The 20,355-nt window shown below is 43.3% G+C and overlaps 1 protein-coding gene across 7 annotated transcripts in view; it reads left to right on the forward strand.

Annotated features, from left to right (window-relative positions):
* The first annotated feature begins 352 nt into the window (after positions 1-352).
* LTBP1 (latent transforming growth factor beta binding protein 1) overlaps positions 353-20,355 on the forward strand; it is a 321,387-nt gene continuing 301,384 nt past the window's right edge. For 4 of the 7 annotated variants that reach the window (XM_075924974.1, XM_075924975.1, XM_075924976.1 and 1 more), the window contains exons 1-2: positions 355-1,247; positions 2,236-2,306. In XM_075924974.1, coding sequence (XP_075781089.1) covers positions 799-1,247; positions 2,236-2,306 — 520 coding nt within the window. In that variant the 5' untranslated portion in view covers positions 355-798. Of the gene's footprint in view, positions 1,248-1,958; positions 1,984-2,235; positions 2,307-20,355 lie in introns of those variants that run through there. The other 3 variants (XM_075924972.1, XM_075924973.1, XM_075924978.1) reach the window with 3 other exon arrangements.

Raw genomic sequence — 20,355 nt, forward strand, 5'->3', positions numbered from 1 at the left:
TTCAACAAACAGTTTCTATGCCACTGTTTAGCTAGTGTGTGTACATATAGTTACAGGGGCATTCTTGTGTAGGAAAACAACTTTATAAACACAATATCAACCCTCTCTTAACTAGTAAAATGCAAGAAGTAAAAGATCCCTCAATGACTCCATTGTGTTCTCTGTCCCTTTCTTATAAAAGTGGGGAGGCAGAAAGCCCCTAGCTGTGGCTCTCTAGATCTGCAGAAACTGTATTTTAAGTATATTGTGACTGAAGTCTCAGCCCCATTTTATGGTTTTCCCAATTAGGATTTGCTGCCTGACGTCATGTCTGCCCGAGATTGGCTGTTCAGCTCTGACACTCAGGGCAGCTACATATTCCCTCTCGCGCACAGAGAAACTTTAAAAAGAGTCTTTGAGCCCTATCTGGCTTAAAGAATATTTCTTACACACCGAGAGACCACTGGCAGCTCTAGCAACCTAAACATCTGCTCTTTATTGAGAACTCCCCTTCCATTGCTGTTGTTCCTCCCCCTTTGCTGCTGCTCGGATCTTGCCCAGACCTTCCTCTCCTCTAACAATGTTTTCCTGCTCCACGAGACAACTTGTTTACTGAAATTTCCTAACTTTTTTGGGTGTGAAAGGGGGGAACTTATTCTTTTAGGAAAAGGAAAAGGCGAGTGGAAGCGGCAGCACCCCGGGGGCGGTGCGGCTTGCTCTCTCAGGCAAAGTGAGTTGCACACACACACAAACTTGGGAGGAGAGGAAATCCTTGCATCGGGAGCTGTGTGGAGTTTGCTGGCTGCAGGGGCTTTTGCTATGGAAATGGCTTGGATCAGGTGGGGCTTGTTGCTTTGTGCATGTGTATTTTTGTCACCAGTGCTCGATGCCGCTGAAAAGAGCAGGCTGAGGAGAATCACATACGTCCTGCACCCCGGCCAGGCTGGCGCCTCCAGCAGCCGGCTGCAGAACTCGGCTCCTCTCGGGAGGCAGCAACAACACACTTTTAACGTCGAGCTCAATGCCCAGTACAGCAGCAGCAGTACCAGCGCCCTAGAGCGGACTCGCAGGATGAGCAAAGCGGGAAGTCCCAGCATGCAGCTCCGCTTGGGCTCCAGCGTGCAGCTCCAGCACAAGCCCGGTGGCCCCGCAGCCCCCTTCGCCAAACCAACCCGGCTGCTTCAGCGCGCCAAGTTGCAACAACAGGAGACCCGCAGCAACAGCAGCCGCGCCAGCCCGCAGGGTCACCCGAAGCACCCGCTGCAGGGGTAAGGCGAGCTCCCCTCCCCTCCGGGCCACCTCTCGCTCTAGAAGCCTGGGAGGGGTCCCATCGCGGGCTGCGCCGTTAATGAAGTTGCAGTGCAAACGCGTGCCGCGGACCTCCCACCCGCCGTGCCAGAGGGGCGGGCAGGGGCTTTTGCGATCGCTCGCGGGGGGGGGATCCCGTTCCTCAGCACCAAGAACCTGCGCCCCCACTCGCGAGCAAGGTGCCCGCTGTAGAGGGGTCGCTGGGAGCGGGGCATTGATTTATCCCTGTTGAGGTGGGGCTGGTGGCGGGGACACTGGGAGGCTCCCGAAGTCCTTTCGTGCCACGAGTCCCACAACATCCTCTGGGCCAGCGCTGCTGCAGCGGCTCGGGAAAACTCTGCCCGGTAAAGCGCTGCTGGGCTTTGTCTTCTCGCCCGCACCTGAGTGTGGTGGGGCTGGCGTCGGTCCCGGAAGGATCTTTATTTTTAGGGGGTGTTCTCCTTGTACCGTGGGATGTGCGCGCGTGTCCGTGTGAGCGGGGAGGGTTGTTTGGGGGAAAGCCTCAAGCAATGCCACCACCTCCGAAACCGGGAATCTCTCTCACATGCCTCTGCAGCTGGGCGGGGGCGGTGCTTCAAGTCATGTGCAAGGAGCGAGCTTGTGGTGGCCCCAGCAATATCCAACCCCATTCCCTATGAGAGGGTAGGAGAGACCCCATTAGCGGCGGTATTGAAAACAGCCAACTTCTGGGATGAGGTAGAGCTATTGTATCTTTCACATTAGGGGGCTTTAAACTCTGTTTCCTGCCAACCCCTGACAAACATTATACTAGGCAGCAGCAGGAGTTTGGTGAGCGCTGGTTATCAGGCTCTTTTCGTTATTCCCGCCTTTTCTGCTCCCCCTGTCCCGACGCGTCCAGCTCAGAACCCGGTGGAATTACAGCCCTACACCTGGGCACGGGTACCCCAGCCAGGTCCGTGTTGGATTGTGTCCTTTTCTTTATTGCAGGGTGAATGTCTGTGGAGGGCAGTGCTGTCAAGGCTGGAGCAAAGCTCCTGGCTTCCAGAGGTGCACAAAACGTAAGTAACTCCTGGGGTAACTGGGGTTTCTGGCTAGCTGGGAGGGGAGTGGATAGCCCAAGATGTAGCTGCAGGCTATTAACCCCAGACAATCATTCATCAGCAGGAAATACTCTGTGCTAAACGGTGAGGGTGTGCAGGGAAATCCAAGGCCTATGGATTATTTTTATTAGACAGATACTAAAAAGCTCATTAAACTGATGTATATTGTTTAGCTAGTCCATTTGCTTCTCTCTCAAAGTTTTATTTGGGTTTTAAATGTTTATACACTTGTGAGAAGGTAGCAATACTGTAATCTTGACCTTGGGTTTTCATTCCATTCTAAAGCCCTGTTTCTTGGCCCTCACAACTTTCTTAAAGAATGAGCTTGTTTCAAGTTGATTCTGTCCAGAAATGAATTTTTTTGAGATGTGAGTTGGGGACTGGACGCACATCATTCAGATGTGTTAGTTTAGTTTCATCAGAGTGTGATGAAATACCCTTTGCTGTTCATGTGTTGTGACATTTAAGAGAGGAGGGGACTTGGGACCTGAATAGGGTGGAGAAGTCCCCAAACATGCAGAAGTGGGAAGTAATGATTCTGCAGCATACACCCTCCTGGCTCCAGAGACCCATGTGAGAACCACAGGGTCAAGCTCTGCAGAGGAGTGGTGGAGTACACTGGGGGAAGGGTGGGGTTTGAGAATGGCTGTGTGGTCTAAGGCATTCTCCCTTGCATATCTGCAGGAAAAAATTGCATAACATAATTGTCTGGTTCACCATTATTATCTCTTGCTGAGGGGGGCAGAATTCAGTGGTGGCAGCAAACTTCTAAGCAGATGTATTGTTACAATGGGTCTTGGGAAGAATTGGGAGCTACTGCAAGGATTCAGTCTCCCCTGGTGGATGGCCTGGTTTCTGGCAGGTAGCCAGAAAATAAGACAGACAGACAACGCGGAGAGCCTAAATCCTTGCAGTAGCTTCCAATTCAGTGGAAAGGAAATTGAGAAGGGAAATTGTGTACTTTGTGTGTTTTATTTAACTACACATTCTATTATATTTTTTAAATTCTTAGTACATTTCTTCATAGAGGTCAAAGGTATATGACATTAGCCAATTTAGCAATCAGCAGTTTTTTGTTTGTTTTTGGTTTCCTATTTGGGATTTTCCAACATAGCAGGCAATATGGCTTTCTGACCTCAGTGAGGTCATATATCTTTGACCTGTATGAAGAAATCTATTAAGAATTTTAAAAAATATATAATAGAATGTGTAATTAAAGAAAACATGCAAAGTACACGGTTTCCCTTTCCACTGAATGCAATCTTTCGGACATATCCTCCAAAATGTGTCAGCCTTGTCAACAATTGCATGTTTAAATAAACATTTTAAGTAATAGATTGAATGCTTGATTAAAATATTTCTGTTTCCTTACATATATATGCAGTGTGATTAATTACAGGACTTGAAAAACATACCTGATAACAAGCCATGAGTAAAAATATCCACATCACCAAGCTAGTGCAATTAAAAGTCACAAAACATGTGTTCACTGTGTGCACTGTATTTAATTGCAACATGTTGACAGTCAAATATCTTCAATACATTAAAAAATTACTACCTCATATTTTCATTTGTATATTTCTTTTCTCATCCTGGCTTCATTCCATTCTTCTCTCTTAATTCCATCAACCAACAGTGTCCCTCTTTTTGAGCAATTTCCACTTTCTGTATTCCTAACTATTTAAAATAATAAATTGTGTTCTGTTTTCTCGCTTATAATTTCTGCTTATTTCACGTTTCCAAATCAGCCATTGGTTCTTTTTCTTCTATCTTCCTTGTTACTCTTTCCTAACTTCCAAGCTTTTCATAAAAGTCGCAGTCGTGATCAGAACCATGTGGGGGCAGATTCCTGTACTCATGTGACATTTCACTGAAGTCAGTTGTTCTCTGTAGTTGAGCAGGGGTTTACATGACTGCAATTGTAGGATTGGGATCTAATTTTGCCAGAAAAGAAACCCATCCTCACTGAAGCACTGAGCCCACTTTTGGTTGCCATAACATTATTAACAATCAGTTTTTCCCCTTTTCCTACCCACCTACCTTCTCACTTGCACCCATTCACATACAGTCTCATATCTTTCCACCCACCGTGTTACACATTTGGCTTGAAAAAATTGCCAGACACCTAACACACAGAAGATCAATAGGGAGAACATTCCCTTTCTCTCTGATCCTTCCCCCTTACTTTAGTCTCTGATTTTTGTTCCCCCACACCAGTGAATATCTTCAGGATTTGGGCAGATCTAAAGGCTAAAGCTGACCTAAGTTGTGCAACTCCAACTATGTGAATTGTGTAGCTGGAGATGACGTACCATATATTGACTTATTATGGGGTCTATGCCACACTGGATTGATGGGAGAAACTCTCCAGTTGACTTAGCTTAAGCTTCTTGATCCAGTGGAGTACTGAAATCGGAGGGAACTTGTCTGACAGTTGAGTTAGTGGGTCTCTTCTGCTATTCAGTTTCCCAAGATGTAGTACAGTGACATTGACCTGGGTCTTCTGAGTTTGGCTTGGTACACTTAAAAGTTGGGTTGACAGAGCTATGTTGGTCAGGAGTATGAAAAAAACCTGCAGTTCTGACCCTCATAGCTGTGCTGACCTAACCCCCAGTGTATATGCATCTGTGTCAATGGAAGAATACTGCGTGAATGTTTGGGGAGTGGTGTTCCTACACTTAAGGAAAAAGCCCTTCTTATGAGACAGACTGAGGCCTGTCTCTGCTGTCAGTGGATCCATGCTGCAGTAATTGAGCCACCTGAGGTAAATTTAGAGATTTTAGTTATTCATGTAACTGGAATTGCGTAACTTAGGTTGACTTTAGTCCATAGTGTAGACCTGCCCTCAGTCTTTACTGTGGTGTTACGCAGGCATAAATATGGTGACATAGCTAAGCTGGTATAGTCGCCATGGTGTAGGCATTGCCTAAATAGTGTTCACTTGGTTGGAACTTGGCAAAGCTATGGATAGCACCGCAGGTGCTGGAGATGCGTGCCAGAAGACTCAGGTTGATAGTACAGGCAGTCCCCGGGTTACATGGATCCGACTTACATCGGATCCCTACTTACAAACGGGGTGAGGCAACTCCACACTAGCTGCTTCCCCTCAGCAGACCAGGGAGACGCGAAGCTAGCGCTCCCCTCCAGCAGACCAGGGAGACGCGGAGCGGCTTTTCTCAGCAGACACCTCAGCTTGAGAATAAAGGACTGAGGGAAGTGAGGTGTGGGAGAATAAAACTGAGCTCTGGAGAAATGTTTGGCTAGAGTTTCCCCTACAATATGTACCAGTTCCGACTTACATACAAATTCAACTTAAGAACAAACCTACAGTCCCTATCTTGTACGTAACCCGGGGACTGCCTGTACTATGTTAGCTTAGTTTTGGTAGATTAGCTTCATATCCATAAGATCCAGAAAAGAAAGCATGGATTTTGCAGAACTCAGTGTTTTTCGCATATAATTACGACTCCCCCAAGTTAGCAGGTTTTTTGAGCCCCAATCAATTTTTGTTCCCTACTGGAATGGCTGTATTTGGTAGGAGACACCTTCCCACACACAGAGGCCTCTGCAGAGGAGGTTGGGTCTGTAATACGTCCTGTTCCAGGAGGTGGCAGTCTCTAAAGGATACCCTGCTTCTAACAGTAACAGCTGCTGTGCTCCACACAACTGTTTCATTTGCAGTACTTGATATCCTCTTTCCCCAAACAGTGGCACTCGAGCTATTTATGTGCAGTCTTAGGAAAATATCACATACAAAATACATGTCATGGACTGAGGGGGTTTTTCTAGTTCTGTTTTTTATAAGCTCTATAGTTGAGAGCTACACTGCTTGCTACTATAACCACCACCTGGCAGATTAGAACCTGGAACCTCTGGAGCTTAGTGTAGGAGCTACTACAATTTGAACTGTAAATCCAGCTGGCTCTTAACTCAGGCTGTAGAGCTCCCTTGTTTTTATCTCTCGCTGTAGTGGTCTAAGTGCCATTACATGGGACAGTGAACCACACTAGGGCTATGTCTACACTGTTTGTTTTTTGTGGAAGAGGAAATGCAAATGAAGCACTCATTAGCAAAGCTCACGCTCTCATTTGCATATTCTCTTCTGATCCTTTTTCCGGAAGAGGTTTTTGTGGGAAAAAAAGCCCGCAGTACAGATGGGGCCAATTTTTCTTAAAAAAAAACAAAAACGCAACTTTTGCGCAAGATCCCTGATTCCTCAAAAAATGAGATTTACAGGATCTTGCACAAAAGAGTTTTTTTCCGAAAAATGGCCCAGTATACACTGCGGTTTTTTTTTCACAAAAACCTCTTCCGGAAAAAGGATTGGAAGAAAATATGCAAATGAGACCGTGAGATTTGCTAATGAGTGCTTCGTTTGCATTTCCTCTTCTGCAAAAAACAAACAGTGTAGGCATAGCCTGGGTTACATTACATTTACAAGTTTCACCACCTCTGTTGAGCTTCTTGATCTTACAATTTGTTCCTGCTTCAGAGGGTGAGTTTATGCATTCCTGTAAGTAACAAAACTGTGTTGCAGTTCAATGCCTGTGAGTAAATGTACACCATGTCCAACTTAAATACATGATATTCTCCTAGAATACTTTTTTTGGTGTTAAAACTTTATTTTAATATAAATTGTTTTCAGACTTAGCAAGACTCTGCTGCTCAGCAATCACATGTTTATTGTGACGTATGAAATTGTAAAGATCCACTTCAAAAGAAAACAGTATCTGTGTTCAGAGCTATTTGACAATGGGAAAATAACTTCAGACCAGCTGAGATTTTGCTCAATTCACCCGTAGATACAGATCACGCATGGAAAAATTGAGCACAAACAAATATTTTGGAAAGTTGTGAGCATGTGAAATGGGCTTAGCTGTAGTGTTTGTAACAAGTAAAAGTGCAATAATAAGGCATTATCAAATTTTTAAATGTCAACTTTGTTTTTGTAATTCATTTAATAGCAACACTTAGTACTGTATTTGTTGCATTTTCAAATCATTATGCAGAGACACTAGGGATGTGAATGACTATCTGATAAGCAAAAACTTATAGCATAGTCGACACACTAGTCGACTAGTTGCTCCTCTTTGCTGCCTCTATCAGAAAGAGGCAGCAAGAGGGTGGGGAATAGGAGGAGGTGCTTCAAAGTGGCAGTGCCATATGGAGCCCAGGGCCGGATGGAGTCCCCTGCTGGCCCCGGGCTCTGTGCGGCACTGCCGCTTTGAAATGCCGTATGGAACCTGACACGGGACTCCCCATGGCATTTCAAAGTGGCAGCGCCACATGGAGCCCGGGGTCAGTTGTCTCATGAAGCCCTAGGGCTGTTGATATACTTCAAAGGTAGAGGTGCCCTTATCGACTAATTGAATAGTCAATGCAAATTGCATTGACTATTTGATTAGCCTATTCATCTAAATTTAATATCCCTAAAACACATAATAATTTTATTAATTCTCCAACATTCCTTTGAGGCAGTTAGAAAAGCATCTGTCTTGTTTACATGTAGGAAAATGAAGACAGTGAGAGAGGTTAAATGTGGCCTTGGGCAAGTCACAACAACTGATTGGCAGAGCTGAAATTGGAATTAGGAGTTCCTGGCTCCTACCCTAATGCTCATTCCATTGGGTCATGTTATTTTTCAACTATGCTATTTAGTAGTGACTAGCAACTTGCTGTCTGTTGGGGACAAAGAAATGTTGTAAAGTTTCCCCTTTCTTTTGTTTTGTTTATGATTACAAAGAGTTTTTTTTTCTTGGCAAATTCCAAAGATTACTCCCTGCTGTTTACAGTACTTGGAATCCCTCAAACAGTGCATGAGAGCACTTTATAATTATAGCAGTAATGGATGGACAGAAGAGCCTTTACAAATATGTTATAAACAGCACACTGATATGGAGTGTTAATTTGAGCTGTTCCTTAATGTGTCCAGTGTAATTGTTGCATATCCTAATAAAAATACTGGTGCCTTGAGGAATTCTAGAGTCCATTAATGGAGTGGGACTAATGAATGCTGGGGGGCAAGTGGGGACAGAGTTGTTGGGTTGTAGTTGGGAAAAGAAAACACCAACATGTTCTTGCCAAGAAGTAGGGAAGGATTCCTGTGAGGTTAGGTGGATGAATAATCTCTCATTAAACTTTTCCATTTTACCATTAGCTCTATGTTTTCTTCTCTCAGAACTAATTTACAAGTTGGTTCTTTTAAATCTGTTCTTTGGTTTTTCTTTTAAGCACTTCCCTTTCGGTTATTCAAATTGGATAATTTGTTTCTACCTTAGCTAACATATTTTTGGATAAAAGGTTTTTTTTTCCATTTCAGACAGAAAAATGGTCCTTAATTGCAGTATTATTATTACATGTTTATTTACAGTAGTGCCCATTATGTGCTTTCACATATTTATCAGTCCATGGAGAGAGAAAGGAACCTGGTTCCTGTATTTACTTTCTGCTAGAATGCCTTTTTGACCTGCCTGCCATTTTCATTAGTCAGTCCCATGGTTGTGGGGATGAGAGAATTATAAGTTCTCCCATCAGTAGAAACATGATAACTGACTCTGTCATTGTTCTTTCTATGGGGAAACAGACTGCCCACAACTCCTATGAGGTGAGACTTTCTTCCCCATTGTCTTTGTGCCCCAGATCTGGCTTTACCTGTTAAACTCTAAATTATATTTTTCTATCTATATTTTGAGGGATCAAGCAGTTTGCCCTCCTTCCATTGCAAATCAGATGCTACGTTGTGCTGTGAACTACACTCACTACAGCAATGTGGGGGTGATCAATAGCATATTCAAATCAAATTTCTCAGACTTTACAGAGCATGCACCCTCTTCCGTAATAGCTTTTTCGGAAGAGATGTTATTCCTTGTGGAATGAGGTTTACCAATGTTGGAAAAAGCCCTCTGTTATTTCGATTTTCTTTTGAAATAACGCAATTGCTATGTGGACGCTAGTATTGTTTTTCCAGAAGATGCACCCTATGAGTCCAGTGTTTTCTCTGTGGGACTTCTTGGCTGTTGGCTTTAAATGTTATGCATTGTGAAATTCAGAAAGCACTCTTGGGTGCAAATCCCCTAAACATGAACATTTTGAACAGAATGTGTGATTGCTGTGACACATTCCATCCAGGCAAGTAAGGGGCTGTGTCACCACCTATTCTGCAATCTTGGGTGCCTTCACTGCTATGGGTCACAGCTCTCATGCCAACACCCTGGCTTCTGTTACCCAGTTATGTTTTGCAGAATGATCCTAGCGCCCTCGTAGATGGTTACGTTCTCTCCTGTCTGAAAGAAAATGTGTTTCTTTCTGTGTTTGGTTACATAATTCACAGCATAATAGCAGGGAGTATTCATAATTCCTCATGGTGTTCATGCACATATTTCACAATGATTTTAATCACTGATGTGTCCCCACTGGTGACAGTTGAATTGTTACCTCTCCTCCTTGTTAGCTTGAGGGTTTTGTTTACTTTATATGTAATGTATCTTAATTGCCTCTGCCTGACATCCAGTCTGGCCAGACAAACAGATATGTATTCCTTTGTCTAAGGTAGGGTGATGCTTACTGGTTTTGGTTAACCAGTAACTGGTGTGGCCTGGATTAGCTCCCTGCCTGTCGCAGGCAAAGGACTGCTCCAGCCCTGCAAGGGGCCTGCTGCGGATAGGGGCTGCTCTAGTCCGGAGAAGTCCCTGTCCATGGCGGGCCCTGGTGCTTCTCAGGCAGAAGACAGAATGGCCTTTGTCCTGTGTCCACCGTGGAGAAGGGCAGCATTGGCAGATGCTGGGAGTCAGGAGCTGGAAGTAGCCCCAAGCCCTGCGAGGGCTAGAGCAGTCCCCAGCCTGAATCATGCTTAGTTGGTTAACCAGTTAACTGGTTAAATGTTAGGTTAACCCAACGTTTAACTGATTAAATGGGATTTTACATACCTAGACTCTAAATCAGACTGTTTATGCAGTGCTTGCCAAACACATTTTAAGAACATAATTTTAGCACACTCTTTGTTCGCACACCTTACATATTAATAATCAGTGAGTTGTTAGTTTTTAAATAATATCTTGCATGCCACCTTTTTAGGTGTATATCGTAACTGTGTTAGATGTGGTATGTTTGACTTGATCAGTTGCTGACAGAGTAGTGAATACTAGTGGGTCTCTGTGTCACAATTGCACATTAAATAAGCAACAACAAGAATATAATCTGGAGGAGGTATAGAGTGCAGAAAGAATTGCATAAGTATTTTCTAGCTGAGGTAGATTGATTTCATAGGAAAATCTTCCTGATGTTTTGCTCTTGACTTATACCTAGAAACAAGTACCCCTCTCCTGATAAAGTGTCCCGTTCTCATGGACATCATTCCACCCTGCACTTTAATTACATACACTCAGGACGATAAAATTCCTTCTTTAGCAAGCTAGGGTGCTTATTTAAGTAAGGAGACAGAAATATTTTTCCGCATAAGTGTGATAGTAATCCACAATAGATTAAAAAATGTGAATAGTCACTTCTTGATAAAAGTGAAGTCGCTTCCTCTGTCCTTTCTAGCAGGAACAGAGCCAGATATATTTTCTGTTATCTCTAGGTGCTATGTTAGGTGCTATGTCTTCAAAGATCCTGACTGTGAGACACTGACGTCCAATTTAAATTCAGTTGTATTTGGGCACGTCACTCCTTTATGTTCCTGTGAAAATAACTCAATGGCTTTAATGGTTTATTTTCTCTCATCGAATGGAATGGAAAATTCTTCAGTACTTTTTTGGATACTTATTTCAAATACTGTTTCACAGTTGAGTCTTAAGTATTTGTTTCATTTGTACTCTGTTCAAACTCTCAATTCAGAATTTAAATATTTTAGCTATAAAGTGTACCTTTATAGATTTTTATTTAACTCAACATCTGTTTCTTCCAAAATATTTTGTAGCAAAGTGAGCAAGCACTATGGTGAGAAGGATTAAAATGGTGTGTAAGTGTCGGTGCTCTAAAAATTCTATGCCATAATCCTTCTGTAATTATTGGGGTTATTCTGTTTCCCTATATTCTAGGGTGCAAGTAACATGTTGAGTGTAATGTGACTCAGAGGCAAGCACTGTAGGTGCTTAAACAGCCTGTAGGGACTAATCCTGGTGAGTCCTTGTAGCCACTCAGGGTATGTCTACACTACAAAGTTAGTTCGAACTAACGGACGTTAGTTCGAACTAACTTTAATAGGTGCTACACTAGCGCTCCGCTAGTTCGAATTTGAATCGAACTAGCGGAGCGCTTAGTTCGAACTAGGAAAACCTCATTTTACGAGGACTAACGCCTAGTTCGAACTAGCTAGTTCGAACTAAGGGCTGTGTAGCCCTTTAGTTCGAACTAGTGGGAGGCTAGCCCTCCCCAGGTTTCCCTGGTGGCCACTCTGGCCAACACCAGGGAAACTCTATGCCCCCCTCCCGGCCCCGGACCCCTTAAAGGGGCACGGGCTGGCTACGGTGCCCGTGCCAGGTGCAAGCCTGCCAGCACCCAGCCAGCAGACCCTGCACCTGGCACGGCACAGAGCCACCCACCCGATGCCCCCCAGCCCACCCCCTCTTGCCGGGACCAGGCTGGCGGCTCCCGGGAGCTTGCCCTGGACCGCAAGAGGCGGGCACCTTCCTGGGCTAGTGCGGACATCGTGGACCTCGTCCACGATCTCCGCACTAGGCACAGGAAAGTGGCCGTCTAGGGCAGGAGAGCTGCCAGCCTGGCCACCCAGGACCAGGTGTGCATGAAAATCAAGGGGGTCCACTGAGACCCCCGACACTGAGCCCTGAGCTTACAATGGCCGTACTGGGTCAGACCAAAGGTCCATCTAGCCCAGTAGCCTGTCTGCTGACAGAGGCCAACCCTAGGGACCCTGGAGGGGATGGACCGAAGACAGTGACCAAGCCATTTGTCTCGTGCCATCCATCTCCAGCCTTCCACAAACTTTGGGCAGGGACACCACTCCTACCCCCTGGCTAATACCACTCCATGGACCCAACCTCCATCACTTTATCTCACTTCCCTTTAAACTCTGTTCTAGTTGTAGCCTTCACAGCCTCCTGCAGCAAGGAGTTCCACAGGTTAACTATTTGCTTTGTCAAGAACAACAACTTTCTCTTACTAGTTTCAAGCCTGCTACCCATTCCTTTCCTTTGGTGTCCTCTAGTCCTTCTTTATGGGAACTAATGGAGAACTTTTCTGTATGCACCCTCTCCACCCCACTCTTGCTTTTATAGACCTCTATCATATCCCCCCTCAGTCTCCTCTTTTCTAAGCTGAACAGTCCCAGTCTCTGTAGCCTCTCTTCATCTGGGACCTGTTCCCAACCCCTGATCATGTTAGTTGCCCTCCCCTCTCCCAGCCTTTCTCTTCCTCTCTCCCACCTCCTTTTCCCAGTCTCCCCCAGTTTTTTTTCAATAAAGACAGAGTCAATGTTGGAAGAAACGTTATCTTTATTTTGTACATCAATAAGAAGGGGGGCTAAGGAAGGGTAAGTGGAAGGAGGTGAGGGAGGAATGGGGCACGAGCCCCCGATGGGGAGGACTGGGCTGGCTCTGCGGGCTTCTGGGGGTGGAAGCTCTCCTGCAGCCCCCCAATTACTTCCTCTCCCCAGATGGCAGCCTGCGGCAAGTGCAGCCGGGCTGATGGCCGAGTGGTGTGATGTGCCCAGTGTGGGCACTCAGGGCACTCCAAGCCAGAACTTCTTTGCAAGCGGGGCACCCCTTAGAACTGTGTGTCCGGGGTGGGGGTCGGGACCCTTTAAGCGCAGCCCTCGGCTAGCCTGAGACAGCATCTCCATGCTCTAAGTCCTCCTTTTATGCCCTGCCGGCACTGCTTCCGGCCATCCTTAAGCCCTGTTCAGAGTCCACTCAATGTGGACTTGCTAGTTCGAACTAGCAAAACGCTAGTTCGAACTAGTTTTTAGTTCTAGACGCGTTAGTTCGAACTAGCTTAGTTCGAATTAACTAATTCGAACTAAGTTAGTTCGAACTAACTTTGTAGTGTAGACATACCCTCAGACATATGGCTAAATGAAAAGCAGGAAAAGGTTGCAAATACCCTGGATTTGGAAGCTTTTAAAGAGTTAGAGTTCAGAGTGAGCTATAGCAGCTCCTATTTGAGTCCCTGGGCTGGTTTAATTGAGTTGGGGATCTTCAGGCATAGTGCCTGGGGAGTCTTCTTCAGTCCAGTCTCTGTCCAGGCAAGTAGGCACTTGAGGGAATCCATGCCAGGTTCAATTAATGTCTCTCACTGGGGCCACATTACACTATTTCCCTGTCCAGCTGCTACTGCTCCCATGTAAGTCCCATGCAGACCTATGATGTCACATCCTGTTCTGAGTGTGGCTCTGTTCACAGATTATGGGGCTTCTCTCCAGCTCCCTGCTGCTCACTCCCTAAAGATCCCAGGCACGTCATGGTTCAGGACTTTCTCCCTTACATGGCTAGGGAAAGGAGAAAGGGCTGATAGGAAATGTAATCCTTGCTTAGCCAGGAGTATGGGGATGTTCAGTGGGGAGGAGGCTGATGGGAGTGTAAGTTCCCTGCTTTGCAGATCCATCACGCTTTGAACTCAAAGCAACATTGATGACTTCAATGCTCTGGCCTCTTTGCCTTTTTTGAGTATTAGGCACCTGTTAAGAGGATGCACAGGGAGAGGACATTTGTATGGAGAGGTCACCGTATTTGAAAACAAAAGAAGGAAATACAGCATCTGAAATTTTAATTTAATTTTTGCTTTCACTTTCAAAACTCATATTTTATATCACGATGCACTTAAAACGTTTTTTCAAATGATGTAGGATGTAACTGGTCTCATAAAGTGTATTTTTGCTAAAATGAAATTTTTGGTGCCTCTAGTTTAGTCTGCCTTTAATTGCTGCTATGTTTTGGCATTTTAAGAGTATTCCATAAAGTTGCATAGAGAAGAATCTTGGAGTATGTCATATAGTCTTTATTCTAGCCACACACTTCTTTTTTTATGGGAGCAAAAATTAAGAATACATAGTGAGGGCACTGTTTTCATCACATTCCTAGAGGTCATGTATACACAATTGTAGAAGTCAATATAAGAATGTATCAGATGTTTTGAAATGGACCAGTTAAGAATTCTAACAACGTTGAACACTTTTATTAGATGTGTAGTTAGGAAAAGAATTCCTTTTGGCCTGAGAGATATGATAAGAACAAAGTCCATGTGCAGAAAGATTAGAGTTGGTCATAATATTTCCTCTACAAAGATTAAGAGGATCATATAACTTTTCTAAAGAATAGAGCATTGTGTGCTTTTTCTGAATTGAAAAAAATCTGAATGAAAAAATGGATAGAACTATCAGTAAGATGACTGTTACAGTTCTTCAGTCAAGTAATTCTCACAGTTTTGATGATTTTCTAGTCTTACTAGTTATCATTCTTGCAGAAATAAATTTGTTTTTCATGTCCACTCAGGCGTAATTTTTGAAAATTATTCTTGAGAGAAGTATAATGAAATGGTTGCATTGAAACCTCCCCCCCCCCCATGACCACTAATTTGTAGGTGCCGTGTCTTTGTTTGCGTTGTTGTAGCAATGTATTGTCAATGCTGTCATAGAGTTCGGGCTGCAAAATTGCTGTGTAAAAGGTTGGAGCCTGAGCTCTGGGATACCACAAGAGGGAGGATCTCAGGGCCTGAGCTCCTCTATGAGACCAAACCTCTACACAGTAATTTTTAGGTCCAGAGCCCAAGCCCTGTGAGCCTAAATCAGCTGATCCAGGCCAGTGGTGACCATGCCGAGGGTCTTTTATTCCAGTGTAGCTATATAATAGAGACTATTGACACTTACACAATCAAGAACATTTATGATTGCACAACCTTTGGCCTGCGTTTTCAAAGATGTTGATCACCTTCCCCATTAGTTTCATAGAAACTATGCCATGCTGGTTGCACATCCACTCCACCATAATACAGTTCAGATCTTATGGTTGTCAGTCTTCTGTCCAATCTCATCTGTCTGTTTCAGTGATATAAATCCAGAGTAATACCACTGTGTTTAATGCTATTACTTTGGATGTTCACCATTGTACTGATAGTAATTGAAAGACCTCAATGAGTTTATACAAGTCCCTGGGCTGTTCAGATAAACCTAATATTGAGCTTCAGGTAAGGATTAGTTACACAGGGTGAAATTTGCCACATACAGATTGGCTGCAAAAAGCCCAGTCCTTAAGACCCACTTATCCTCAAATAGGATTTTTGGGAGGGCATCTGCACCAGGGTTGAATTTCACTCATGGAGAATACTGAGATATATTTTAAAAATATACAAATATAATAATGTATTGAATTAAATACAATATTATATTACTATAAAAACAGCATCAACATTAAAAAAATCAGTACTTACCATGCCCTGTTATATAACACCTGTACAAGCCTATTCTAGTTTGGCATGAAAAGGAACTTGAAACCACTGCTTTAGGAGCAGGTGGCATTGTTACAACTTGGCATTTTTCTTTTCTTGACCTAAATTTGATCCAGACATCTTTTCCAGATCTTACTACACTGGAATCTGAGACAATGCCACATTTGTTAGTTTAATCTTACTTCTGGCGACTTTATTTTTTAACTTTGTTGTTTGCATTGTGGCTGATAATTCACTCCGCTTTATATAGGAGAGAGAATATACTGAAAACAGATCAAAGCAAATATTTTGGGATGTAATAAAGGATGTGGAATATTTCATCAAATACTTGGAAACTGTTGCATAATGTGACAACGTGTGCCGTAATAGAGCTATTGGAAATCCAGTGTACTGCTTGACTTGATTGCCGGTTATGTGCTATTAAGAAGTAAAAATTCAACATGGATTTATCCTCTGAACAAGAAAGAAATGATTAAGGTCTGGGCTCATTAGAAATAATATAAAACTTATAGTAATTTTCAATTAATTAAAAATTCAGTTATGAGAGTGAAAATATATGAATCAACCACTCAAGAGACAAGTAAAAACTAGTTGCCTGATAGAGCTGATCTTTAAATAGAAGTCAAGAATGTATGGAGAGCTTTGAAGAGACTTTGAAGTGACTTTTGACAAAGGGTTGCTTAATAAATGTTATTCTAAGTGCAGGTTTCACTGTATAGTTCAGTTTATTAAAGGTTACACTCGAGACACCGAAAAAATAAACTTGTAAATTAAATGATGTTATAGAGGAAAAATTTTACAGTTCAGGTTGAAAATCAAGGGCAAAATTTTAAAAATCCACAATTTGGGTCAGATTCTGGAAAGTGCTGAGCATCCGGTAGCTCCCATTGGAAAACAAAACAAAACAAAACAAAAAACCAAAAAAACCGTGTTCACTTCATTTAGGTGCCTAAATAGGAGCCTATGTCTTCTGAGTCTCAGAGTTATCAAACAACATGCTGGCGCAGGCATTTAAACATTTAGAGAAAATTGAAAAATCATGTGCTTTACAATAAAACCATTAGCATTAAGGTTAGAATCAGAAACTTTGATTGATTTGGTATTCAGTGGGTACAAAATGATTGCATGCATATGCTAAAGAAGGCAAGAGAATGTAGAAGGAAAAGCAGCCAATAAGGAGATATAAGATAAATCAGCTCTGCACTTCATTTACACCATAGAATCATAGAACACTAGGACTGGAAGGGACCTCGAGAGGTCATCGAGTCCAATCCCCTGCCCTCATGGCAGGACCCAGTATCATCTAGACTGTTCTTGACAGATGTCTGTCTAACCTGCTCTTAAATATCTCCAGTGATGGAGATTCCACAACCTCTCCCGTACCATCATTCCCTGTATTGTAAGGTAAAATTCACTTCTGGGCAAAAGATCAGCACAAGGTCTTTCCACAACTTTTATATTACTTCAGCTCAAAGGCCTTGGATTGGCCCTCTGCAAAATGGTGATTTTCACTATCCACAATACAGAATCAGTGTAAAGTTTACTACTTTGTTACTTATCTTTCCATTTTCTGGCTAACCTATACCACATTATTAATATGTATGTCGGAGCTGATGTTTGGCCCTACTGTCCTGTTTTGCTCTTATTGAAATCAAAGGCAAATTTCCCATTGACTTCAAGAGGAACAATATTGGCCCCTTGATTCAGCTATCAGATCTGTACTTCAATATTCCGCATTTTAGAAACTTAATGGGGAAAACAATGGTGTTTAAGCACAGTAATAACAGTACATCTAGTACAAGTTAAATTGTAATAATTGTTGCGTGTTGCAGATGCCTGTCTTGGATATTTATAAAAATAAAAATGTAATTGCTTTTTTAAATGGGTGTAGGGAGACAATAGACAGTTTTATGATGTATTACAATTGGAACCTCCCATTTTGTCATCCCACAATCTGTGTTATTGAATAACTTAAGTAAAAGGGCAGCTGGAAATTGCTGTGGAGATAACATGCAACAATTTTTCATCTTCAGCTTTCTAAATGTACAAAACCAAACATCCCTGCCCCGCCCTTTCTCTGAGACCATAGCCCTGCTTTCCTCATCCCTCCTTTCTCCATCACTTGCATTCAAGGAAATATGAGGACTTGGTCTGAGGGTGCTGGTTTAGCTGAGGCCAGAAATTAGGAGTTCAGGATGTGGGAGAGGATTGCAGTGGAGGCTATGGGAGGTGATTCTGGGTGTGGAGTCCCAGCGGTATTTACTGAAACTCCCAGGAAGCTTCCGCCAGGTCCCGATGGTGCTAGGTGTAAGGAGGCTTTGCATGCTGCCTTCACAGGTACCACACCCATAGCTGTTATTGGTCACAGTCCCCAGTCAATGGGATCTGTGGAGCTGGCACTTGGCGCCAGGGCAGCATGTGGAGCCTGACTGTGCCTAAGGGCTGTGTGGAACTGAAGGCTACTTCTGGAAGCTGAGCAGAGCCAGGGCAGGTAAAGTGCCTGTGTTAGCCCTGGGGTCCTTCTGTGTTACTTCTGGTGCACACCAGCTCCCACCTGCAGTTCCCCTCCTAAGGAGCCAGCTACCCTCCCTCCTGCACTATTACCTCTGTATCTGTAAAAGCTGGCTCCCTGTGTGCACCGGCTCCCACCTGCAGCTCCTGCTCTCACAGGCTGCCTGTGTGTAATAGTTCACAGTATCCGAAAACCCTAAACTTATAGGTTAACCATCTAAAAGGTTATACTATTACATCCCTAGCTGACAATAGGACTTTTAATTACCCAGTTGGTGGTGCTGACCAGATCTGCCAGGGTCCCTTTTTCTACTGGGTGTTCCAGTCAAAAATCAGACTCCTGGGAACCCTATCTGTCACTGACTTGCCTAAAACACCAAGGCTATGTCTAAACTGGCAAGTTTTTTCGCAAAAGCAGCTGCTTTTGTGGAAAAACTTGCCAGCTGTCTACACTGGCCGCTTGAATTTCCGCAGGAACACTGACGATCTCATGTAAGAAATCAGTGCTTCTTGCTGAAATACTATGCTGCTCCCATTCAGGCAAAAGTCCTTTTGTGCAAAAGCTCTTGTACAAAAGGGCCAGTGTAGACAGCTTAGATTTGTTTTGCGCAAAAAAGCCCCGATCGCGAAAATGGCGATTGGGGCTTTTTTGTGCAAAAGCACATCTAGATTGGCACGGACGCTTTTCTGCAAAAAGTGCTTTTGTGGAAAAGCATCCGTGCCAATCTAGGCACTCTTTTCCGCAAATGCTTTTAATGGAAAACTTTTCCGTTAAAAGCATTTGCGGAAAATGATGCCAGTCTAGACGTAGCCCAAAATTTCTCCTCATAACTTGTATTAGATAAGCTGCTGCTTGTTTTGTTACAAGAGGAAATGAAAGAGTGATGCAGTTTTCTTTTTAATACTTCATATATTTTATATACAACTTAGAGAAACTCTTTGGATTTTTCCTGCTATAACTGAGATCAAAATCTGGCATGTATGATTAGAAATCAAGGATATAAAGAATTTAAAAAATTACTTTATGATTTTAAATTAGCTTAACTTCTTTTAACGAAGAGAGTTCAAATTCTGCGTAGTTGTACTGGGATAAAGCTAAATGAATTCCATGAACTTCAGTGGTGTTATTCAGGATTCATGTTTATGTGACTGGAGCAGAATTTGGGATGAGGGTCTTAATTCTTCCAAAATACAGGACTATGTAGCACTTTAAAGACTAACAAGATGGTTTATTAGATGATGAGCTTTCGTGGGCCAGACCCACTTCCTCAGATCAAATAGTGGAAGAAAATAGTCACAACCATATATACCAAAGGATACAATTAAAAAAAATGAACACATATGAAAAGGACAAATCACATTGCAGAACAGAAGGGAGATGCGGGGGGGGGGGGGGAGGAGGAAGGTGAATGCCTGTGAGTTAATGATATTAGAGGTGGGGAAGGGTAGATGTCTGTGAGTTAATGGTATTAGAGGTGATAATTGGGGAAGCTATCTTTGTAATGGGTAAGGTAGTTGGGGTCTTTGTTCAGCCCCCTGCGGAGAGTGTCGAATTTTAGCATGAATGCCAGTTCAGAGGATTCCCTTTCAAGTGCAGATTTGAAAGTCTTCTGAAGTAGGATGCATGTGATTAGGTCATTAAGACAGTGTCCTTTCTGGTTGAAATGGCAAGAAACTGTTTTTTCTTTGTGATCCTGTCTAATGTCTGTTTTGTGGGCATTGATTCTTTGGCGAAGTGTCTGAGACGTTTGGCCAATGTACATAGCAGACGGACACTTTCGGCACATGATAGCATAGATTATATTTCTGGAGGCGCAGGAATATGTATTCTTGATCTTATAACTCACTTGGTTAGGCCCAATAATGGTGTCAGCAGAGTGAATATGTGGACAAAGCTGGCAACGGGGTTTGTTGCAAGGGAAAGTACCAGGGTTGGTATTAGTGTGGTATGTCCTGTGGTTGTTGGTAAGAATCATCTTGAGGTTAGGTGGTTGTCTATAGGAGACTATGGGTCTGTCTCCCAGAACTTCTTGGAGTTTAGTGTCCTGTTCCAGTATAGGCTGTAATTTATTGATAATGTGTTGGACAGGTTTAAGTT

This window comes from Pelodiscus sinensis, chromosome 3 (assembly GCF_049634645.1).
Source record: "Pelodiscus sinensis isolate JC-2024 chromosome 3, ASM4963464v1, whole genome shotgun sequence".
In the NCBI taxonomy this organism is placed as follows: Eukaryota; Metazoa; Chordata; order Testudines; family Trionychidae; genus Pelodiscus; species Pelodiscus sinensis.